At 40.5% G+C, this 25467-nt stretch overlaps 2 protein-coding genes across 5 annotated transcripts; both read right to left on the bottom strand.

The window, feature by feature from the left end:
• Window positions 1–30: 30 nt before the first annotated feature.
• Window positions 31–4109, bottom strand: LOC311082217 (scavenger receptor cysteine-rich type 1 protein M130-like; the record flags this gene model as incomplete). Its single annotated transcript, XM_084112951.1, has 9 exons — window positions 3799–4109; window positions 3326–3640; window positions 2423–2725; window positions 1946–2260; window positions 1499–1798; window positions 1066–1380; window positions 920–953; window positions 403–701; window positions 31–296 (listed from the first exon to the last, which is right to left on the bottom strand). Exons 1-9 carry the CDS (start codon window positions 4055–4057, stop codon window positions 31–33), a joined length of 2406 nt encoding a protein of 801 aa, XP_083969077.1. The 5' UTR covers window positions 4058–4109.
• Window positions 4110–6724: 2615 nt separating this feature from the next.
• Window positions 6725–24528, bottom strand: LOC311080712 (antigen WC1.1-like). 4 transcript variants are annotated; one of them, XR_014605689.1, is made up of 12 exons: window positions 23773–24528; window positions 23592–23669; window positions 23099–23413; window positions 22823–22972; window positions 22636–22728; window positions 20512–20574; window positions 19355–19417; window positions 19210–19272; window positions 14718–14832; window positions 12685–12743; window positions 8370–8433; window positions 8095–8134 (listed from the first exon to the last, which is right to left on the bottom strand). XR_014605689.1 is itself a non-coding variant. In XM_084110809.1 (11 exons), exons 1-11 carry the CDS (start codon window positions 23855–23857, stop codon window positions 7955–7957), a joined length of 1269 nt encoding a protein of 422 aa, XP_083966935.1. In that variant the 5' UTR covers window positions 23858–24528; the 3' UTR covers window positions 6725–7954. The 4 variants fall into 4 exon arrangements, 3 of the variants coding, with proteins under 3 accessions (XP_083966935.1, XP_083966936.1, XP_083966937.1); XM_084110809.1 differs by lacking the exon at window positions 12685–12743 and having other exon boundaries at window positions 6725–8134; XM_084110810.1 differs by lacking the exons at window positions 12685–12743; window positions 19210–19272 and having other exon boundaries at window positions 6725–8134; window positions 23773–23907.
• Window positions 24529–25467: the final 939 nt, after the last annotated feature.

Here is a 25467-nt window from a genome sequence, read left to right as displayed (position 1 = left end):
TGAGTGTAGACAGACAAACCTGCTGTCAGTTCACAACACATGACTGATCACACACTGAATAAGACACAATATGACAGTCTCTGGATCTCTCCTACCTCTCCTCATCACTCTGTTCTGCTGAATCAGTATAAGCAGTGGCACTAAGAGCAGTAAGAGCAAAACTCCCAGTACAACCACAAGCACAGAGAGAGACACTGGAGGAGTTTGTGGAGGAGTGACTGATGTTGAGCGCACTGTCTGAGAAACTGGAGGAGAAGCTGATGTTGTTGTGGCAGGAGTAGTGGACACTGACAAATCTGGCAAAACAGACACAGACAGATTAAAAATCATGCAAATACAAAAAGATTATTAGCACTAAAATTATGTGAAAATGACTAATATTGCTCAGTGTTTTGCAGTGACCTGCACAGGTGAGTCCAGCGTGCTCTTTGTGGGAGCAGTCAGTGTGGTTCTTCAGGGAGAGAGGACAGTCCCACAGGTGAATCTCATTCCCTCTGCACTCGACTCTGTTCAGCCACACAACACCTTCACCAGCACCAAAGGTTGAATTCCCATCAGCCCTCAGTGCTGCTCCACAACCCAGCTGCCTGCAGACCACCTGAGCATCGCTGATGTCCCACAGATCAGCACAGACTGAACCCCACACAGCGTTATGATACACCTCCAGCCTCCCAGAGCACCGGCCCAAACCTCCACTCAGTCTGAGAGGAACATGATCTAAAACACACACAGCAAAGACAAAGACACATTATTGTATACCATCAAAGTACAGTACTGTCAGAACAGCAACATCTACAGCGAGGCATGTCTGTGGTGTGAGATTAAATCATCTTGGTGTCCCAAGCACAAAATAACATACATACATACATAACATATGGCTGTTATGATTTTTATGTTCTTCTACATCAAATTAACTTACCTGAACACTGTCTCTGATGTTGCAGTTGCAGTCCCTAAATAACAATAATCGTATGAAAATTACATCACATCAGATTAGTTGTTCTGTCAAGAGAGTTTTGTGTAATTTATGTTTATCACAATGTAAAAGTACACTATGTCATTCACCTGAACAGATGACTCCAGCATCACCATTATGACCACAGGTATGTTTACTCCATCCTGCTGATTCACAGTTTTTCAGTGATGACTCAATTCCAAAACAAAATAAAACACTCATCCAGATTGGTCCTGATCCTGGTCCAAAATGAGCATCACTCAGAGCATCTACAGGTTCTCCACAGTCCAGCTCTCTACACACCACTGCCGCATCAGCCAAATCCCAGTCCTCATCACACACTGTTCCCCACTGACCTCTATGAAGAACCTCCACTCTACCAGCACAGCGACTGTTGCCACCAACCAACCTTACATTCATTACATCTATGAGAGTGTAATAGAAATGGAGAGAGAAAAATAATAGACCAGTGTGTTGCTTTGTGATGGGTTCATTCATATACAGTATATGTGTATCATTTCAGTCTTTTAATTCAGCTCTTACCAGCACACACCAGTTCAACATTGTTGTCATGTGAACAGCTGTTTTTGTATAAGGATGTTGAACAGAGGTGAATCTGAGACTCAATTCCTCTGCACTGAATCTCTTGTGTCCACATCTGAGCGTCTCCTTTTCCAACTGCATCTTCTCCCAGCACCTGTACAGGAGCCCCACAGTCCAGCTCTCTACACACAACCTCTGCATCCTGCTGGTCAAAGGCAGCGTCACACACTGAAACCCACGACTGATCATCAAGTATCTCTAACCTCCCAGAGCAGCGAGAACCTCCAACCAGCCAGACTTCTAAAAAAGCAATAGAACAGAAACATTTTCAGAAAAAAAATCAATGACAAATTATTTATTTAAAAATAATACAGGTGTGTACGTATATAATTTAAATATATACAGTATGGTATAGAATAAAATGAGGTTTGGAGCAGTTTACAGTACCTGAACAGATGACTCCAGCATCTTCAGTATGATCACAGGTGCTTTTACCCCATCCTGATGACCCACAGTTCTTCAGTGTTGTCTCTGATCCAGTGCACATGACAAGATTCATCCAGATTGGTCCTGATCCTGGTCCAAAATGAGCATCACCAAGAGCATCTACAGGTTCTCCACAGTCCAGCTCTCTACACACCACGGCAGCATCAGCCATATCCCAGTCATCACCACACACTGTTCCCCACTGACCTCTATGAAAAACCTCCACTCTACCAGCACAGTGACTGTGACCACCAACCAACCTCACATTCGAACCGTCTATATATTGAACAGAGAGCATGAGAGATGAAGAGACAATGAGAAACAGAGAGAAATAAAGAATGAGATAAAATAAATCACACAATGAGGAGGGAAAGTACATAGATATAACATCAAGTTTTAATCTGGGGATTTGAATCTGAAGTGAAAATTTGTTTCAACCTGCACACACAAATTCAACGTCGTTGCCATGAGAACAGTTGTTTTCATCTAATGGTGATGTTGGACAGAGGTGAATCTGAGACTCATTTCCTCTGCACTGAATCTCTTGTGTCCACATCTGAGCGTCTCCTTTTCCAAAAGCATCTTCTCCCAGCACCTGTACAGGAGTCCCACAGTCCAGCTCTCTACACACAACCTCTGCATCCTGCTGGTCAAAGGCAGCGTCACACACTGAAACCCACGACTGATCATCAAGTATCTCTAACCTCCCAGAGCAACGAGAACCTCCAACCAGCCGGACTCCTATAACAACAACACAGTTAATTTAAATAGTTCATTGGACAAAAAAGTCATTTTTATTGTTAGAATTGTGATTTCATAATATTTAGATATGAATCCAACTGGAAAAACTTGTGAAAAGATATCTTTCAGTTAGTCAAATAGCAAATAGCATATAATGGAGCTCTATAGCCATCTATTGGCTAAAATGATAATGTTTTACCTTAAAACTACATTTTCCAAATTATGGGCAAAAATTTTACACTAAACCATGTAAAATTATTCATGCTATCCCTATAAATGCAATTTAGAAATTTGGGTCTTTTATAAAGTGAATTTTACATAAAAAGCTGTTTTTGTATAAAAACCTATTTAAAAAAAAAACATTTATTTATATAAATTTAAGATATATCATAAATCCTCCAAAGACTGCACAAATGTGGAGTAAAAACATTTTAAAAAAACAGAGTAAAATTACATTTGTTAAAAAAAAAAAAAACTATTATACCGTTACAAAATTACATGTTATTGTTTGGGGTCCCTGGGGACCCCAAAGACCACGAGTGTCACTATAAACGAAGACCATCAGAGGGTTAAGGTGAGGTATTGTACAAAGCAGTTTACCTGAACAGATGACTCCAGCATCTTCAATATGATCACAGTTGCTTTTACCCCATCTGGATGACCCACAGTTCTTCAGTGTAGACTCTGATCCAATACACGAGACATAACTCATGCAGATTGGTCCTGATCCTGGTTCAAAATGAGCATCACTCAGAGCATCTACAGGTTCTCCACAGTCCAGCTCTCTACACACCACTGCAGCATCAGACAAATCCCAGTCATCACCACACACTGTTCCCCACTGACCTCTATGAAGAACCTCCACTCTACCAGCACAGCGACTGTGGCCATCAACCAACCTCACATTCACACTTACTGTATATTAAATAAAGAAGTGAACAGATGGAGAGATAATAATGAACAGTCAGAAAAAGAGTTAAAAGAATCACACAAAGAGAGAGAGAAAAAAATTCATACTGAGTGTCAACAGATTTGACATAGATTTTATAAAAGTAAAAGAAATCCACTCTGACCTGCACACACCAGTTTAACATCATTGTCATGAGAACATTTGTGTTGGTGTGATTGTGATGTTGGACAGAGGTGAATCTGAGACTCATTTCCTCTGCACTGAATCTCTTGTGTCCACATCTGAGCGTCTCCTTTGCCAAAAGCATCTTCTCCCAGCACCTGTACAGGAGCCCCACAGTCCAGCTCTCTACACACAACCTCTGCATCCTGCTGGTCAAAGGCAGCGTCACACACTGAAACCCACGACTGATCATCAAGCATCTCTAACCTCCCAGAGCAGCGAGAACCTCCAACCAGCCGGACTTCTGAAGGAATCCAGATCATTTAAATTATTTTTTGGGAAGAAAAAAAAAAACCTTGTTGTACACTTGCATAAAAATATTTTAGAGATTCCTATATCATATTTATATGTAAGAGAAACACCACATGTTGTATATGAAAAAAACAAACAAATAAAATCTAACATTTTAAAAAGTGAAAAAGATTTGAGAAAAAGAAATGTTAAAGAAACATGTCATACATAGGTTTATTTTCATTTATGTATTAGCATACACAAGTAAGATACAGAGAAACAATAGAATGAGTGTTTAAACAGTTGTGATTTGAGGTCAGTAAGATTTAGTTTGAAACAAAAATTGTATTGAGCAAGATGCATTCATTTAGAATGTTACAAAATATTTCTGTTACAAATAAAATGCTTTAAACTCCTTCAAAAAACACATCCACGATTCATTAAGCAGCAAAACCATTTTCAACTGTGCGCACCAAATCTAAGATTTCAGGAGGATCATGTGAAACTGAAGACAGAGGTAATGTCTGCTAAAAATTACATTTTAAAATATGTTAAAATAGAAAACAGTTATTTTAAACTGTAAAAAAAAAAAAATAGTACAGTTTTTGCTGGGCATAAGCAGCTTCTTTAAAAAAAAAACAAAAAAAACCCCTAAATCTTACTGACCCCAAACTTTTGAATGCGGTGTATAAAAAAGCAGGACTATTTTTAGTGATGTAACATTATGGTGCAGAATGTAGCAGTTTACCTGAGCAAATGACTCCAGCATCATTAGTATGATCACAGTTGCTTTTACCCCATGCTGCTGACCCACAGTTCTTCAGTGTAGACTCTGATCCAGTACACATGACAAGATTCATCCAGATTGGTCCTGATCCTGGTCCAAAATGAGCATCACCCAGAGCATCTACAGGTTCTCCACAGTCCAGCTCTCTACACACCACTGCAGCATCAGCCATATCCCAGTCATCACCACACACTGTTCCCCACTGACCTCTATGAAGAACCTCCACTCTACCAGCACAGCGACTGGGACCATCAACCAGCCTCACATTCACACTTTTCTTTTGTGCAACAGAAAAATGACAGACTGGGAGAGAGAAAGGAGGAATTAAATTAACAACAACTTAGCACAAAATATACATAATATGTGCCAGTTAGACAGCAAGTCAGATGCAGTATCGTATTGCATATAAATGTTTGTATTAAGATCATTTCATCCTCAACTGAAAGTATAAACCTACTAGCGGTGATGAGTTTGATTAGAAACATCAGACTCCTTATCATCATCTTCTGCTGGACGCAAACCATTTCATCAGCTCAGAGAACGCAGCACAAGTTTCTTTTCTGTTCCCCAAACACACTGAAGAAACTGGGTACTGTCAGCCCCCTAAAGAGGAGAGCCCTAAAACTTTCCAATCAGGTTCATCATTACCTTATTAGACAGAACATAGGAAATCATCAAACAACTTCAGTGACAAATCAGAGGAGGCATTTCTGATTTACACCATATACATCAAAAGCTCGTCAGCGCTGAAAAGAACTCCTCCTCCATATCGAGACACTTCAGTGAGGATGCACACACTCACACACACACACACATTTACATTACATTTTACATTTAGTCATTTGGCAGACGCTTTTATCCAAAGCGACTTACAAAGCAGGACTAGATTAAGCGAATCATCATGAAGAGGCAAAAACCAAAGCTACGCAAGGAGTGCTCAAGATACAAAGTTCAGGCATTATTCAGAGTAGCATAAGCCCGATAAGTGAGGTTTTTAGAGGGAAAGGGGAGGGTTTTTTTTTTTTTTTTTTTTTTTTTTTTTGTTTTATGTGGTTAAGTGCTCACGGAAGAGATGGGTTTTCAGATGCTTTTTGAAGGTTGTCAGGGATTCAGCATTCCGGATGAGGGAGGGGAGAGTGTTCCACCAGCATGGAACTGTGAATGAGAATGTTCTGGAAAGTGATTTTGTGGCTCTCTGCGATGGAACCACGAGACGTCGCTCGTTGACTGATCGTAGGCGTCTGGTAGGGATGTAGACTCGTAGGAATGAGTTAAAGTAGGAGGGAGCTGAGCCTGTGATAGATCGGTAAGCAAGCGTCAATGCCTTGAACTTGATGCGAGCAGCGAGAGGTAGCCAGTGCAGAGAGATGAACAGAGGAGTGACGTGGGCCCTCTTGGGCTCGTTGAAGACAAGACGAGCTGCAGCATTCTGGATCATCTGTAGAGGTTTAGTTGCACTTGAAGGAAGACCGGCCAGAAGAGCATTGCAGTAGTCAAGCCTAGAAATGACCAGGGCCTGGACGAGAAGTTGTGTTGCATGCTCAGTTAGGAAAGGCCTGATCTTCCTGATGTTGTGCAGTGCAAACCTGCATGATCGAGCTGTCTTTGAAATGACACACACACACACACACACACCACCTGCCAGAGGCAAAAAATAGTAACACATCATTTGGGAGACTTTGAAGATTTCGAGAGGAAGCACCCCATGTTATATACAGCATCAGAACCAAACACCTGCTGATTCAGACACTGATAACTGCTCAATTCAAACATCATAATATGCAAAAAATATATTTATATTGAACATATTTATAAATGTATATTTTAATTCGACAGGATATAAATTATATATTAATAACAACAAAACAACATATTTGTCCCAAATTAAAGTTAAATTTGCAACCCTGTACCCATTCTAAGTACATATTATTATTTTGTTTTATCAGTTTTAATGTTCATTGTTCATTTAATGTTCATTTAATGTTCAAAAACTCAGAAATCAGTTGTAAATAAAAAGGTTTCATTGACTTTAGAAACTACAGAGAATTTAGCAGCCTTTGGGCAACAGGCATGTGCATTGATTGTGGGAAAGCGTTACTCAACCACAAGATGGCAGAAAAACACTTGTTATTCTAAATACAGGCAGACGTAATTCAGGGGAGTCCAGTCCTGTTCCTGAAGATCAACCTACCTATCCAACCCTGATTCAACACACCTGTCTGTAATTATCAAGTGTTCCTGAAGATCCTAATTAGCTGGTACAGTTGTGTTTGCTCATGATTGGAGCTGAACTTTTCAGGAAGTTAGTTCTCCAGGAACAGATTTGGCATCCTTGCTGTAATGTGTTACTCTTCAGATAGAGTGCAGCGAAACATTCATGAAATGAGCTGATAAACGTCTTGTCAGGAGAGGGTCTCAATGTTGAACGCTTACTGGGACAGAAAATGTTCCGTTCTTTCTTATTAATAAAAATTCTGAATGATTATTTGGGCAATCTGACATTTTATTGTGGTAAAATGTTTTGGTAAAAAGTCTGATTAAACAAATTAAGCTCTATGGCAGTCAGCAACAACATAGTGCTTCATAATAGATTCAGCGCTGGGTGTTGAGAGATTGTAAGTTCTATTAACAACCATTACAAGTGACAACATCACTGATTTATCAACAATAAATTAACAAGAGACATTTTAAATATCTGCATAATGCCAATATATGACACTTCAGTTGGTATGAGTTACCGGTGACATGTTTAGCCTTCTGTATACGCAAGTCAGTTCATCCTGGTCACTGTTCTCAGAAGAATACAATCCAGTTTGTTGCAAACACCACCTCTCCTGCGTGTGTGAGAAGAAGAATTCAGAGGCTATTACACTCTTTCAAGTGCACTTTACTGTTCTTTTACACTATTTACTGTTCAATACAGAACTTCACAGAGGCTCCATCTTCATTCCCAACCTCTAGACCAGTTCAAGTTTTAACCAACATCTGTCCACAGTAAGGGCTAAATATTCAGAGAAATCCATCTCAAATAAGATCAGACATCCACAGATGCAATATCTGCGGAGGTTACAGCAGCAGATCAAGTTCCAGCGGCTCGTAGACCCTGTTTCTGCATGACATTCCAGAGTTTGTGGAGGTTGGACTGAGTGATGAGGTCGTCTGGTTTGAGTTGCAGCGCACGGAGGTAGTTGCTCTCAGCTTCCTTCAGCTTCCCATTAAGATGGAGGATGGCCCCGAGATTCATCAGAGCTGCTGGATGCTGGGAGAACGAGAAAAGCAGGCACAAAAAGAGAGAATCATGGATGGATTATAGAATGTGGTTCTGGAATTAGGTAAGAAAAAAAACTGAACATTCTAAAAGAGCAAATGCAACAAATATAATGGAAGAATTCAGAAAATTTGAAGTTTGTAATTAATGCATAGAAGATTCAATAATTGTGCAAGGTTACTACGAACAAAAATATCTTTAACATCTGGCTGAAGAAGGTACTTACATCAGGTCTTAAATTAGCTGCCTTCCCATAATACCGTTCAGCTGCCTCATTCAGACTGGCCTGTCTGTGGACAAACACACACATTACAAGAACCTGTAAGTTATTATGAAAATGATTATGCATACATAATAAATTATTAATATTGCTGCATAATGAGTGTTGGCCCAGGCAACTAGCTCTCGTACATACTAGTACATACTAGTGCGACTTTAAAGGTGCTGTATGTAGTTTTTAGCGGCCTCTAGCGGTGATGTTTCAGATTGCAACCAATAAGTTTACAAGCGCGTGCTCGAATTTATGAGCGAGCACTGTGGGTACCGGCCAGACTGAGACGCAACACACAAAGCATCCCACCAGTGTTGGGGGTAACGAGTTACAAAGTAACGAATTACAGTAACGATATTACTTTTTTGGGTAACGAAATAAAGTAACGCATTACACTAAAAATATCGGTAACTACACTACTTTACTAGACTATAGGAACGCGCTTTCCTGCGTTACCCAAGCCATTTTTGCCTGCGTGTAAAGCTCTGATCTGTTTGTGCTGCGTGCATGTCTGTCTGTGTGTGTGTGTGCGTGCGTGCACAGTTGTCATAGAGATCGATTTGAGTGACGTAGCTGCTGGTGCGAAGGGGAGCGGGAAATGGAGACGGAGACAGGGGGGTTCGGCCAGTGGCAATATTCACATCACTTTCAGTTTATTGCTCGAAAGGGCAAAAATATTCGCGTGAAATGCACTTTGTATGCCCAGGCAGCAAGTACTGGCCATCGGGACTACCGGGAGATTCCCAGTGGGCGGACGTCTTTTGGGTCGACATCTCTTCTTTTTTCTACTTCTTCGGAATATATTTAACGGACCATAAAACTCGTACATCGGCGGCCCATTCGTTTTGCTTAATTGGTGGCGCTGGGTTAAGTAAGTGCGTGCCGGTGTAATGCATTAGTTAAAAAAGTCTGTGTCAGTTTTTTTTTTCCTGATAGCTGACCGGTCCATGAAACACCGTGGCCCATTGGATCTTTTCTTGATTGACACTGGGCTGGTCCAATCACATCTTTAAACACCTCCCCCTTTGGGCTTTGATCGAGCGTGCACGTGTGTCAGTGTGTATCTGTCAAAATAGTCTGAGAGATGGAGAAGAAACGCAAGGAATGTGCAGAGAAATAGCGTGAGAAATAGACAAAGGCCCTTCAAGCAGACGCTGTAAAATGTGTCAAAATGTTTTCTGCAGCAGCATGACCTTCATCAGCTCCTGTGACTGATGATGAGGATAGTGAGGAGGATCAGGACAGAGATGAGTGTCACATGCCTGTCCTGTCTCGTGTAGCACATGTGGTGTTTGTGTTCCTGTCTCTGTTTTGACCCCACCCACCTTGTTATCTCATCATTGGTTTCATTTGCCCCACCTGTTGTTCCCTCATCACCTGCCTGATTTGTCACCTTTATAAGTTTCTTTGTGTTTGCAGTCTGTGTCGGATCGTTGTCTTGTCTACGTTTTCCCTGTGTTATGTTCCTGACTTCTGCCTGCCTTGTTTTCCCCCACGGGGAGTTTTTGTTCATAGTTTTATTTTGTTTATCATTTAATAAATATCCTTACCTGCACTTGGATCCTCGCTTCACTTTTCGACAAACCGTGACAGAACGATCCGACCAAGATGAGGATTCAGCGGAAGGATTCACTCCAGCCTCCTATTTCCTGCCCGCATTATGAGCGCATTGTAAAGTTCAGCATGTTGAGTTCCCTTCGTCAGAAGGGGACTGACATGAGAGAGTTTGCCATGAAGTTCTGCGCTGCTGCAGAAGGACTGGGGCTTAGTGTTATGGCTAAGGATTTGTTTAATTACGCCCTTGATGAACCCATCAACTCTCTGATCATGAAAGCATTGAAACATTTGACGTTTGAGGAATTTGTGAATTCCTTGGAGCGTCATGGTAATCCTCCTGCTAAAGAGGTCCCAGTTCCGGGGGTCCCAGTTCCGGGGGTCCCAGTTCCGATGGTCTCGAGTCCGGTGGTCCCAGTTCTGGTGGTCCCGAGTCCAGTGGTCCCAGGTCCGGGGGTCCCAGTTCCAGTGGTCCCGAAACGGAGGAGGAGAAGAAAGACGTTTGAGGAATTTGTGAATTCCTTGGAGCGTCATGGTAATCCTCCTGCTAAAGAGGTCCCAGTTCCGGGGGTCCCAGTTCCGGGGGTCCCAGTTCCAGAGGTCCCAAGGCCGGTGGTCCCAGTGCCGGTGGTCCCAGTTCCGGTGGTCCCAGTTCCGGTGGTCCCAGTTCCGGTGGTTGTCCCCGAACAGCCCGCTGTCGTCCCGGAGGCCGTGCCCGAACAGCTCGCTGTCATCCAGGAGGCCGTGCCCCAGCAGCCCGCTGTTGCCATAGCGGCTGAAAAACTCTTGGATTATTTTTCGACGCTATTCAAGATCCTAGAGTTTCCCAGGAGTATTCACGTCACGTCTGCTGAGCCTGTGTCTTCGGACAAGATGGCCGCCGCTGAGCCTGTTCACGTCACGCCTGCCGAGCCTGTGTCTTCGGACAAGATGGCCGCCGCCGAGGCTGTTCACGTCACGACTGCCGAGCCTGTGTCTTCGGACAAGATGGCCGCCACTGAGCCTGTGTCTACGGACAAGATGGCCGCCGTCGAGGCTGTTCACGTCACGACTGCTGAGCCTGTGTCCCCTGACAAGATGGTCGCAGTCGAGCCAGTGTCTGTTCCTGAGCCGGAGCCAGTGTCTGTTCCTGAGCCGGAGCCAGTGTCTGTTCCTGAGCCGAAGCCAGTGTCTGTTCCTGTTCCTGAGCCGGAGCCAGTGTCTGTTCCTGAGCCGGAGCCAGTGTCTGTTCCTGAGCCGGAGCCAGTGTCTGTTCCTGAGCCGGAGCCAGTGTCTGTTCCTGAGTCTGTGCCTGTGCCTGTTCCTGAGTCTGTGCCTGTGCCTGTGCCTGTGTCTGTGTCTGTTTCTGTGTCTGTTCCTGAGCCGGTGGTGTCTGTTCCTGAGCCCTCAGTGACCGCGACACTGGCCATTATGGCCACAGCCATGTGGTGTGTGTGGGCTACGCACACACTTGGGGCGGTGGTGTCTGTTCCTGGGCCGGTGGTGCCAGTTCCAGTGCCTGAGCCAGTGGTGCCAGTTCCGGTGCCTGAGTCGGTGGTGCCAGTTCCGGTGCCTGAGTCGGTGGTGCCAGTTCCGGTGCCTGAGCCGGTGGTGCCAGTTCCGGTGCCTGAGCCGGTGGTGCCAGTTCCGGTGCCTGAGCCGGTGGTGCCAGTTCCGGTGCCTGAGCCGGTGGGGCCAGTTCCGGTGCCTGAGCCGGTGGGGCCAGTTCCGGTGCCTGAGCCGGTGGTGCCAGTTCCGGTGCCTGAGCCGGTGGTGCCAGTTCCGGTGCCTGAGCCGGTGGTGCCAGTTCCGGTGCCTGAGCCGGTGGTGCCAGTTCCGGTGCCTGTGTCGGTGGTGCCAGTTCGGTGCCGGTTCCGGTGGTACCAGTTCCGGTGCCAGTTCTGGTGCCGGTTCCGGTGGCACCAGTTCCGGTGCCAGTTCCGGTGCCGGTTCCGGTGGTGCCAGTTCCAGCGCCCGAGGGGTCGTCTCCGCCCTGGCCGCCCGAGGGGTCGTCTGCTCCGCCCTGGCCGCCCGAGGGGTCGTCTCCGCCCTGGCCACCCGAGGGGTCGTCTGCTCCGCCCTGGCCGCCCGAGGGGTCGTCTGCTCCGCCCTGGCCGCCCGATGGACTGTCGTCTCCGCCCTGGCCTCCCGAACTGTCCATTTTCCCTGCCCTACCCTGGTCTGTCCTTCCTGTACCCCCTGTTTCTCCCTGGTCTGTCCCTCACGTCCCTTCCTGGTCTGTCCCCCCCGTCCCTTCCTGGTCTGTCCCCCCCGTCCCTTCCTGGTCTGTCCCCCCCGTCCCTTCCTGGTCTGTCCCCCCCGTCCCTTCCTGGTCTGTCCCCCCCGTCCCTTCCTGGTCTGTCCCCCCCGTCCCTTCCTGGTCTGTCCCCCCCTGTCCCTAGTGGAGCGTCTGGTAGCCGCTCCTTAAGGAGGGGGTAATGTCACATGCCTGTCCTGTCTCGTGTAGCACATGTGGTGTTTGTGTTCCTGTCTCTGTTTTGACCCCACCCACCTTGTTATCTCATCATTGGTTTCATTTGCCCCACCTGTTGTTCCCTCATCACCTGCCTGATTTGTCACCTTTATAAGTTTCTTTGTGTTTGCAGTCTGTGTCGGATCGTTGTCTTGTCTACGTTTTCCCTGTGTTATGTTCCTGACTTCTGCCTGCCTTGTTTTCCCCCACGGGGAGTTTTTGTTCATAGTTTTATTTTGTTTATCATTTAATAAATATCCTTACCTGCACTTGGATCCTCGCTTCACTTTTCGACAAACCGTGACAATGAGAAAGTGTAGAGCCTGCGGTAAGCAGAACTAACAGTTACTTTCAAAACACTTAGGCTATCCCATACACAAAAGATAAATATATTTGAAATATATTTTCAGAGTATATTTTGGAATATATGCAAATATTTGAAATTGGCCCAATAAATATATTTCACACTTAACATCATATATTTTTGTTATATTTCAGAATATATTTCTTATTTATTATATTTATTATACTTTTTTTCTGTATGGATCCCCAAAAGTGTCAAAATATATGTGGCATATATTCCAAATACATTGAAATATATTCTGAAATACAACTAAAATATATGATGTTAAGTGTGAAATATATTTATTGGGCCAATTTGAAATATTTGCATATATTCTAAAATATACTCTGAAAATATATTTCAAATATATTTATCTTTTGTGTATGGAATGTCATGAGTGTAGGAACCCATTACCCAGTAACACATTATTTGCACATCTGCATAGTTGACGATTACCGTAATTTACTATAAATTTAATGAGACGCGTTTGTAAACCATGTTTTCCGTCAAAATAAAAGATTATGTGCTTATATCTCTTTCAAGTATAGAAATTAGTACAAAACTAATTATGAAAGTTTCCTTTATTTTTCAGTGCATTTGTTTTACAATATATGTATATTAGTGTGCTATTATTATTATGGCCAAAATGCCGATTTTTTTTTTTTTTTTGTCCCAGTCCAGCCCTGATTATGTGTCTACCACCGCAGACATTTGTCCTTTATCCTGTTGTTTGTGGATTTTACAGTGAGGCATATTTCTTTGTGCAGACATGGATATTATTCTTTCATATGGTTTTACATGCCATTTTGTATAGGCTACATTTATAAACACTATTTGGACAGGCTAAGTGATGATAGGGCTATGATGTTTGTCCGTATCTACAGGGTAAATTAAGAAATGGGAAAGTAAAGTAATAAGTAGTGAAGTTACTTTTCAAATGCAGTAACTAGTAAAGTAATCTCATTACAATTTACAGAAGTAACTAGTAACTAATTACTTTTTTTGAGTAACTACCCCAACACTGCATCCCACAACATGCTGGAAACTCAGGTAAACTCCCACTGCAACGTTAATAGGCTACTTTTATCAGCTTGACGTTGAACTAATGCTCCATGCTCGTACCATGATAAGTAGGCTATGGAACCCTATCAACCGTGCCGAATTTTGCCACTGCAAGCACCACTTCACATTTTCTTCAGGAAATGTACATTCTAGGTTTGTAGGTACGGTTTCTCCATGATTCAAATGCCCTGCCGATGTTGATCCGTGTTTTTTACCCGAAGTTCATCCGATTCACGTCTGGCCTTACGAGCTTCAGCAGAAAAAGCTTCAGCTTGTTTTTTATCAATATGTGGAGTTTGTGTTGGAGTCTGTGTTTTGCTGGGCGCAGGTCGTTTCTTAGTGTTATTATCAGACATGTCATAAGTTGCATAAGTCATAAGTCCATGTCATAAGTTGCAGTGTCGTCGCTGTTGAGTGCAAAGTCAGTAGGCTAGACGAGGCGACTCAGGCGAGAGGCTCGGGAGCGCGCAAGCAGGTGACGTCACTGGCGGTAAATCCGACCCGGGACCTTCACATAAAAATAAGAATACTTGCTTTCAGAGGTTATAGCAAAACCCGCAAAGTGTATAATTTTAATGTGAGATTACAACCCTTTCACACACAGGCAATAAAAAAAGGATTCGTTTTGGTAGAAAAGCTACATACAGCACCTTTAATTTCTCTAATAATACTCTGCTGCCTCTTCTCACATCAACACAAGTTAGAATAATTAATTAGCTAAGCTGTAAGTGAAATCAATATGTCCATGTATTTATCTGGCAAGCAGCTTTGGAATAAGCAGAATAATGTAAAGTCAGCTAGTCATTATCGCAAAATATTCCCGTTTCATTGTAGATGATGAAACATGTGAAGTCCACCTGCAATTCATGAAACAACTGAAACACACACACACCTGAGCATATGAGCAGCGCTGAACACCACATCAAACTCAGAACTGTCCAGCTCTGCAGCTTTCTGAGCCATTACTGCTGCCTCTCCCAGACGAGACTCTTCACACAGAAACTGACCTGAGAGAGAGAGAGAGAGAGAGAGAGAGAGAGAGAGAGAGAGAGAGAGAAAGAGAGAGAGAGAGAGAGAGAGAGAGAGAGAAAGAGAGATAGAGAGAGAGATGTTTTTTTTTTTTGAGATTCAAAAAGCTTTTATTTACAAAAATTCATCTTGTTACAATGATACAGCCTCCAAAAAAAAAAACAACTTTTAAAATAAAATCAATAAAGTGTGAAAATTAATTCATCTTCAAAAATGACACAGAGCATCATTACAGCTCCAAATATTTTCAAAAGAAAGCAGATCATCAATACTTTTATAATAATAAAAATCAATTAAGATTCTAGATTGTGCCAAGTTAAAAAACAATACAACAATGTTTTGTATTACATCCTGTTCAATTTTTTTTCTCCTGCTCAAATAGATGGCCATTTTTGCTTGTCCCACCACAAAATTAAGCAGCTGACACACAAACTTTTTTTTAAGGACATATTTACATCCTAAAATAAAAATCTCTTGTGAAAATACCTCATTACATTTTTTAAAAACATCTTTTAAAACAGAAAACAGTGGTTCAAGTCTATAACAGTTTAAAAAAGCATGAAAAATAGTTTCTGTCATCACAAAAAGGACACTTATCAGTGCTTTCAGGATTTAAAACAGAAGTAAAAGCACTGACTGCAGTAACACCATGAACAATTCTCCATTGCAAGTCTCCTGTTTTTTTGGTCAATGGTGGTTTATAAAAAACTCTCCATTCAGGTTTTTTGTCTTAATTTAACTTAAAAAAAAACACGCCAAGGTGTATCTATTCTATTATTCAACTTGTTCTTATTAAAAACAATTACACAATATTTATACAAAAGCTTTCTATCACAGGAAAAAAAATCAACACTTAAAGAATCAACTTGTTCAAGATAAAAACCAGCACACCCATCCAACTTGAGAGAAAAAAACAAACCCGGAAAACACTCTTCCAAGTCTGGATTACACAATTTGTTTTTATAGTCCAATAGCAAAAGTCTCTCTTGATCACTTATTGCAGATTCCCATCTCTGAAGAAGTTGTGCTATAACGCGAGTAGAATGAGTCCAAGACATCGAGATGTTGCTTCCTTGTTTTTAAAATCAAGTCCAGCTACTTCCAGCAAACGGCCAAGAGTCACTATTTTGTTGTCAATAAGTGCTTTGTTTATTCCGGGAAGGAATAAATTGTTCGTTAAGTCCAAACGCTTCCCATGGATTAAAGGCTCTTCTAATAGCCAGTAAAGAGATTTTGAGTCTTCCACTTTTTGAAAAGTAAAAAGATTCCACACTTTAAAGACATTATTATAAAATACAAGTAACATAGGAAAACTTAATTTCAGTGGATCCATCAAAAAAATTGTCCTTCCCAAGTTAAAATTACCCAACCTGTTCAAAATCAACCTTGCTACAGCATTCCAGTTAAAAACATCTGAAACAGTTCAAAGTCTTTAAACAAATTGTAATCTAAAAGCAGCTATTCTACTTTGTAAATGTATCAGTCCCTGACCACCTTCTTCTTTGGACAGAAATAAAACACTTTGCGGGATCCAATGCAGCTTATCCCAAAAAAAAATCCACAAGCAGTGCTTGTAGTTTTATTAACAAAGTTAACGGGGGATCTAAACAAGCAAACTTGTGTCACAGCGAAGAAGCCACTAAATTATTTGCAATTAAAACTCGCCCTCTAAATGACATTTTTGGAAGCAACCATTTCCATTTCTCAAGTCGACCTTTAACTTTCTCAATTATACCCTCACAGTTTTTCTGTGTAACTACTTCGTCTCCAATAAAAACTCCTAAATATTTAAAACCAACTTTCCCCCACTCCAGGCCCATAGGAAGTTTTGGTTTATCATTTTTCCAATCCCCTATTAAAAAGCTTCACTTTTTTTCCAATTTATATTGGCAGAAGATATTTTTTTTAAAGTTTTCAACAAATTTAACAAAGCCTGAATATCACTTTGTCCATTGATACTCACAGTCACGTCATCTGCATAGGCCGACAGTGTGAATTTATTCCTATATTCTGGTAAAATTATACCTTGAAGCTTACACCTTATCTGATTTAACAAAGGCTCAATCGCTAAAGAATATAACATACCAGATAATGCACAACCCTGTCTTATGCCTCTAAAAACTGTAAAAGGAGTACATAAACCACCATTGACCTTTAAAATACTCTCAACATCATTATAAAGAACTTTGATGTAGTTAATGAAACTATCACTAAAGCCAAATGCGTTTAAAACCTTCCATAAAAAACAATGTTCTACCCGATCAAAAGCTTTCTCTTGATCTAACGAAATAAAACCACAATTTAGTTTTAGCATCTTGGAGACTTCGATAAGATCACGAATAAAAGAAATGTTGTCAAATATCGATCTACCTATAGGTTTGATCAGGATGAATAACACTATCCATTACATTAGCCAGTCTGTTAGCTAAGACCTTCGATAAAAGCTTATAGTCGCTGCAGAGCAAAGAAACTGGACGCCAACACTTTATATCTCCAAGATCTCCTTTTTTCGGTAGGAGGGTCAACACAGCTCTCCGGCAACTTTGAGGCAGTTTACCCCTTGCCAGACTGGTATTCAACACTTCTAGGAGATCTTCTCCTACTGTTGACCAAAAAGACTTGTAAAAGTCCACTGGTATACCATCAATGCCTGGTGTTTTTCCAGACACCATTCCCTGAACTGCCTTCTGTAGCTCACTCATACTCAGAGGGCCAGAAATTCCAGTGTTGATGCTTTCAGGCACCTGAGGTAAGTTTTCAAAGAAGAACTCACCCTCATTTTCTAGCTCTACAGCAACTTCACTTTTATATAAATTCTCATAAAAACCAACTGCCCTCTGGCGAATATCCGAAGGATCTGTCAAAAGAATTCCAGATTCAGATCTTAAAGCATGAATGGTTCTACTTTGACCATTCTTCTTTTCTAAATTAAAAAAGAATTTAGTTGAAGCATCCATTTGATTCACGTTTTGAAATCTCGACCTGACCAAGGCTCCCTGTGTCCTAGAACCAAGATCAGCCAATTTTGTTCTTTTATCTAAAAGTAAGTCTAAGAAACCTCTTGTACGAGTAGACTCTGCCAATTCTTGGAGTTTTAAAATATCAGCCTCCAAGATACTCATTCTAAAAGTCGTCTCTATAGTGATGTTTCGAGTAAACTGTAAACAAAGCTGTTTAATGTGGGCTTTTCCTACATCCCACCATTGTTGTACAGAGTTATAAAAACCTTTCTTAGTTTTAAAATCCTCCCAAAAAAAGTTAAAACATTCTTTAAAATGTTTGTCACTTAATAATGAAGTGTTGAATTGCCAATAAGCACTTTGGGGTTTTAAAAGATTTATAAAAACTGAACATTTGACCATACAATGGTCAGAAAAACTAACAGGTACAATGTGACAGTTCCTTATAACATTATAATGGTGTCTGAAAACGTAAAATCTGTCTAATATTGCCATAGAAATGATTCTATCACGCACATGAGTCCAAGTATACTGTTTTTGCATGCCCTTTTGTCGTCTCCAAACATCACACAATTCATGCAAATTGAATCAATCGATTTCTAGAAGGCATATGAGATTCTAAATTATTCCTATCTAGATTAGATTCAGTGCAGTTAAAATCACCTCCCAAAAACAAAAACTCTTCTTGATCACATTTTTGTAACACAGAAGACAATATATTTAAAAACACCATTCTCTCTATTGCGGAGACCAGACAGTACACACAAATAAAAACAATAACAATCTTGAACTGAACTGTGGCAACCATGGCATTAAACAATGCTTATTAGAAATGATCAAAGGGAACTCTAAGTATTGTTTAAAAAATTTTGCCAAATATTTCAGGTATTTTGTTAAATAAAAAAATAAAATAAAAATTCCAGAAGCTGATATGAACAGTTGCAGTGGGTGTGGCCATCGAGTCAAACAGCTTCTCTGTCATCGTTTGACTCCTCCCTAACATCATCATAGTCTGCATTAAAGAAAGAGCAACAAAGTTCAATTTTGTGATTGCATCAGTTTTTCAAATTGAGTTAATTTAAATCAGCAAATGACTATTAAAATTATTTATATATATATATATATATATACATATATATATATATATATATATATATATATATATATATATATATAATCTATAGTGTGTGTGTGTGTGTGTGTGTGTGTGTGTGTGTGTGTGTGTTTGTGTGTGTGTGTGTGTGTTTGTGTGTGTGTGTGTGTGTGTGTGTGTGTGTGTAATAAGATGTAAAATTCAGTTTTAAACTGATGAAGTGGTCAATTCGTAAATTGTGAATCTTAAACATGAAAGATATTCCAATATAGGCCTATTGAATCATAAGACATAAAGCTTACCTAATAAGTTTCTCAAATCTTCAGTGATACTCTGCACATCATCATACTCATCCTGATCTCCCTCTTTACACATAAAAAAAAAAAAACGCATGTTCACTATATCTTGTAGATTATTGTAGATCAAAAATTAAGTTGTGTGACTCACCCATTACACATTGAGAGCACTGTCCATTAATGATGACATCATCATAATCCTCTGGTGTGTCCACTACACACACACAAACACACACACGCTCTTAAATACAACATAATATGGGTGGAAAATTTTGTAAAATTATATATATATATATATATATGTATTGCTTTATATATTTATATACTCCTTATTAATAGTTCTGTTGTAAAGTTTTCTTTGATCGAAGCAGAGACCAGTGAGACAGTTGGGATCGCGTTCAACAGAAGTTGTTCTTTATTGAGAACTCCACTGTACGCGGCTGTAGAAACTTCCAACATGATCTAACTCTAATACAGTATGCATTGTAGTTATATACATTCCAAGGGGGAGGGATTACATAGAGGTGGAGACTCTGAACAAAGCATGCAAATGAAGTAGGAACACACCCTACTCTGAGTCCAATTGAATCAGCATAACTATTCACATGCTGATACTGGCCAGGAGCTCCAATTCCAAGAGCCATCCCAGAGCCGTTAAAGACAAAAGGTGAAAGTCAATCAACCTAACGATTCAATGTATGGGCTCCGAAAGGTGAGAATCAAGTGATCTGATTCATTTAAAACACAATAGAGAAAACAGGTCTGGCAGGAACGGAGACTCTTTGCTGGAGACTCAATAAATCAGTCTACTAAACTTTATCAGTTTAGATACTATTGCAGTGGAAAAACTAAATTAAACATTTAATAAAAATGTAATCCAACAGTTATTAAGGTAGTTGTTAAGTTTAGGTATTAGGGAAAAAACACCTTTTCCAGGACCATAGGTCTGTCCACTGGTAATGACATCATCATAGCCCTCTGGTGTGTCATCTACAAATTTAACATGAAATCAATGCCATCAAGCTCAAAACAAACTTGAATGTATATATTAATATGTAGACTGTAGAATCACAGAGAGAACTACAACTACAGCATGATTTCATGAAAAGATGAAGTGGGTGTGGTCAGTGAGTCATATGGCCCCACCCTCTTTATTTGACTCCTCCCCCACATCATCATCATAGCCTGTTATTAAAAACAAAAGCAAATTCACATTCTCTGTTGTTTTAATTGCATTTAGGCTTAGTTTAGTTGATCAACATAAAAATGAAATGCATCTGGTTATGTAAACAGATGATAGTATCTTACCTAACTGTTTTTTCACATCTTCATTGCTGTTCTTCACATCATCATCCTCCTCCTGATCTTCCTCTGATACACATGTAAAATAAAACCACATTATAACTTGTAATACACTTTTAATACCATAGATCCCTCAGATTCTCCTTATGACAGTCTGGGTCTATTAGATTATGATGCAGTGAGATCCAGGCAGACGAGATTACGCCTTGAATTATTAAGGAATAACACATTTTATTAAAATGTAGCAAATAAGTTTCAATATAAGATAGAAAAGTAAATACAAGTATTCATATCCAAAAGAATTGTATCTAAAAGATAAGATCAGAGTATAGAGAAAGAAGGACCCAAAAGAAGTATAATATTCGCAGAATGAAAGGAGAAAAAAGAAAGAAGAGGCAGAAGAAGAAGCCCAGAGTCTTCTGAAACGAAACATTTTATTTGCAGTGCGTAACAGGAAAGGACTAGAGAAAGTACCTGAAGTTCTTCTCTTGAAACCATTTAATGATGGACTCAAGACAAAATGTACCCTAGCAGGTCTGATAGGTCATGGTCTAAGGCAGTGGTTCCCAATTCCAGTCCTCGTGACCCACTGCTCTGCACATTTTGTATGTCTCCCTTATTTAACACACCTGAACCAGATCATCAGCTCATTAAGAGAGACTCCATGAACTGAACTGAGTGTGTCAGATAAGAGAGACATACAAAATGCGCAGAGCAGTGGGTCACGAGGACTGGAGTTGGGAACCACTGGTCTAAGGGACATGGAATAATTTAATAAGCAATTGTGGTTTTGCACCTTTAAGACCTTTAAGAGAATATTGCAGATTTTGCATTATCTCATGCAGACAGAGATGGAAAGAGACTTATTTTGATACCATGTTACATCACGTAATCAATCCTGATGGAGAATACAGACGGTCAACAGGATGAACCAATCAATTGACGAATATGAAAATCAATGAACATGTAAAATAATAATCATGCAACACAAGGAGTATAACGATTAGGCTCATAATGGTTAAATTAATATAGAAATCAATGACTAGAACTCATAAAGAAAAGATTATTAAGATGCATAGAAAGGAAACATTTATTTAAAAAAATAAAATAAAAGACATCAGTAAAAATGGGCTTTTTTTTTTTTTTTTACAACACTGTGAAAACACATCTCGAGACCATGTTTTTTTTTTTCTTTTTCTTTTTTTTTCTCATTTTACTGCTCTGCAACTTGTTTTGTTTTTAAAGCACAACTCAGTTCTGTGTGAACGGCACTGTTGCTCACAGCATTTTCAGGGCTAATTCACACCGCAGTAACAGATGCATGAGACAATCATCAGATCACAGTTTTTTTGAGAAATCATACCACACTGCTCAGACATTCCACGACCCGAGAAATGCAGATGGAAGATGTTCAGTCCGTGGGAAAAAACAGTGACCAGCGGCATCAGACAGTGACAATAACACACTGATCCAGTATGTACACTGAAGTATGTCTGTTGCTCAGCATCTGTCAGTAGCCAAATGTTTGAACTAAACTATTTCTGTTTCAATAAACTATAATTTATTCAAAGAGCTGACGTGATCAATCATATCATATTTTTACTTATTTGAAAAATAATTGGGTTTGGGAAGCCAAGTAAGCTCTTTATCTCTTCCAACTCTACAAATGCACCAAATATAAACCCCTGCTTAGTGCTTAACACTCTCTAAAAATTCACTCAAGATCTTCACTGACACACAGAACTAAACATGCAGCTTTGTGGTTTGGTGATTGGTAAAGTCGTATCTACAGATTAATCTGATTACGCATCAAAAACCCAGAAACAAAAATATTCACACCGATCTGACATTCTCAGTGGAGAGACTTTCATGAATATAGAAAACTTTTCATATGATTAAAATTGATAAGGCAAATGTGAATGAAAGAAAAAGCTTTAGTTCTAGAGTGGATCAGATCTGGATCACTGATGTCTCCCCTTATTTCAGGATAAATTTCATCAGTTCACACTTACATATAATCAAATAGAGTAAAGTGTATTTGTCATTCTGTCCGAGGGGAGGCTACAGGGGATCTCTAAACATAAATTGTAACATAATTAAAGCTTTTAACATTTTCCCATGATGACTCACCCCTCTGAGTGAAGTGATGTTGTCTGTGATGAATCTCTTGATAAACGGCCTCAGTCGGAGTCCTGTTAAGTCCTGTGTACCAGTCAGAGAGAGCTGTGAGTGTAGACAGACAAACCTGCTGTCAGTTCACAACACATGACTGATCACACACTGAATAACACACAATATGACTCTGGATCTCTCCTACCTCTCCTCATCACTCTTTTCCGTTGAATCAGTATAAGCAGTGGCACTAAGAGCAGTAAGAGCAAAACGCCCAGAACAACCACAAGCACAGAGAGAGACACTGGAGGAGTTTGTGGAGGAGTGACTGATGTTGATGTGGACACAGTTAAATCTGTCCTTGTAAAAACAGACAGACACAAACATTAAAAATAATGCAAATTATATTTTAAATAAAAATATTATTAGCTCTAAATGTCAAAAAAATAAAAATAAATAATTCTCAGTGTGTTGCTCTGACTTGCACAGGTGAGTCCAGCGCGCTCTTTGTGGGAGCAGTCAGTGTGGTTCTTCAGGGAGAGAGGACAGTCCCACAGGTGAATCTCATTCCCTCTGCACTCGACTCTGTTCAGCCACACAACACCTTCACCAGCACCAAAGACTGAATTCCCATCAGCCCTCAGTGCTGCTCCACAACCCAGCTGCCTGCAGACCACCTGAGCATCGCTGATGTCCCACAGATCAGCACAGACTGAACCCCACACAGCGTTATGATACACCTCCAGCCTCCCAGAGCACCGGCCCAAACCTCCACTCAGTCTGAGAGGATCATGATCTAAATCACACACAGAAACATCACTGACCAGCTTCAACACATTTACAACAAAACAAACTAAAGCTGGAGGCCTTTAAAGCTTTGATTAATTTTGAATATGGAATCAAAATTAATTTACTGTACAAAAAAGACATATATATAAGAAAAAAATATATATATAAGCTTATGATAAACTTACTTGAACACTGTCTCTGGTGAGGAGATGGAGAGTTTGAACATGTCAGACGACTGTGAGGAGACTCAGGATTTTCCTTCTCTGAAATATTAAAGTTTCAAAACAGAATATTAGACATCATAAATAATATTTAACCAAACATGATCATGTCAAACTATCTTAAATCAGTTAAATATTATCTGACCTGAGCAGGTGATCTTGGGCCACTTCATTATCACAGTCATTCTGTCCCCAGGGTGAAGATGGACACTGCCATAGAGTGGAATCATGACATCTACATTTAAGTTTATCAAGCCAATTATGAGACTTCAGGATGTGCATTAAAAATATTGGTTGCATAAAAAAAATTCAGGTTGTGCTAAACCTAAAATATCACCAAAACAACTGGTTAATACAAGGCTAATGCATGATGCTAGCACTGGTAGCATATGAAAAAGATACTTAATTATATTTGTATAATATATTATGAATCTTATGTATTACTTGATTCTGCTTGGTCAATAAAAAAATATTTAAAAAAGTAGCGGCATCCATGGCAGCGTTTTCTATCATACCATCATACAGTAAGATGGTCTTTGTTGTAAAATATGATCCATCCGCTCCTGATGATCCTGGTGTTTATTTTGCAAAAATTACCAGCTGCACATTATTCCTTTAAACATTTGAAATTATATATTTAAAAATAGATCACATTACTTTACTGATTACCTGAGCACACGACTCCTACATCCTCCTTGTGTTGACAGTCATGTTTCCCCCAGCCTGGAGAAGAGCAGTTCCACAGGGACGTCTCATTCCCCTCACACTCCACCTCATCCAGCCATATGGGTCCAGAACCAGGACCAAACCAGGCTGGCACCTGCTGGTTACTGAGGGCCACTCCACACTGCAGCTGTCTGCACACCACATGGGCATCTTTAATATCCCAGGAGTTATCACACACTGTGCCTCCCTGCACAGTCTCCCCCAGAACCCACCAGCCTGATGGACCCGCGACCTGATATTCAGAGAGAGAAAAACAGTGCTTGTACATGAACATTATTTATCATTTACAACTAAAGAATCTGATGATGATTTTCTCAACAAAGTTTTTGATTGACAGCTGTTGTGTGGAGCTGCATTTGAGAGTTTGTGGAGAGCTGCAGTTCCTCAGATGAGCTTCACTCTCTGGAGAGAGTATTTATTTGTAATTCAGTATTTATCAAAAATGTATACAACATTTTAATCTGAAACCAATGACTTCATCACAGTGTGAATTTGCTCACCAGAGCAAATGACTCCAACATCTCGTCTATGAGAACATTCAGCTCGACTCCATGAAGAGACGGAACATTCTGAGAGTTTTGTTTCATTCCCGTCACAATCAAACACATCAGCCCAGATTTCACCACTTCCCTCTCCAAACCGGTCTGATCCCACAACAGACACAGCAATCCCACAATTCAGTTGTCTACAGAGGACACTGGCAGCTCTCATATCCCAGCATGCATCACACACTGTGCCCCATTTACTGAAGTACTGACGCTCAACTCGACCAGAACAGACGTCAGAACCATTGACCAGTCTGAGGTCAGTGTAACCTGGACAAAGAACAGAGAGTTTACTTAAACAGTATATTCAAATAAATGTTTAAAAAAGCTTATTTGTGATTATCCCAATAAGTTGTTCTTTCTGCTTTATTACCAGAACATAACAGTCCAATGTCATTCTCATGGGTACAGTTGTATTTGAGAGAAGATGATGTTGGACAGAAATATATCTGAGAGTCATCTCCTCTGCACTGAATCTCTTGTGTCCACATCTGAGTGTCTCCTTTGCCAAAAGCATCTTCTCCCAGCACCTGTACAGGAGCCCCACAGTCCAGCTCTCTACACACAAC

This window comes from Abramis brama, assembly GCF_963993115.1.
Source record: "Abramis brama genome assembly, chromosome: 4".
NCBI classification, from domain to species: Eukaryota; Metazoa; Chordata; class Actinopteri; order Cypriniformes; family Leuciscidae; genus Abramis; species Abramis brama.
Note: the sequence above shows the minus strand (reverse complement) of the source record. Positions and strands in the feature narration are given on the sequence as shown.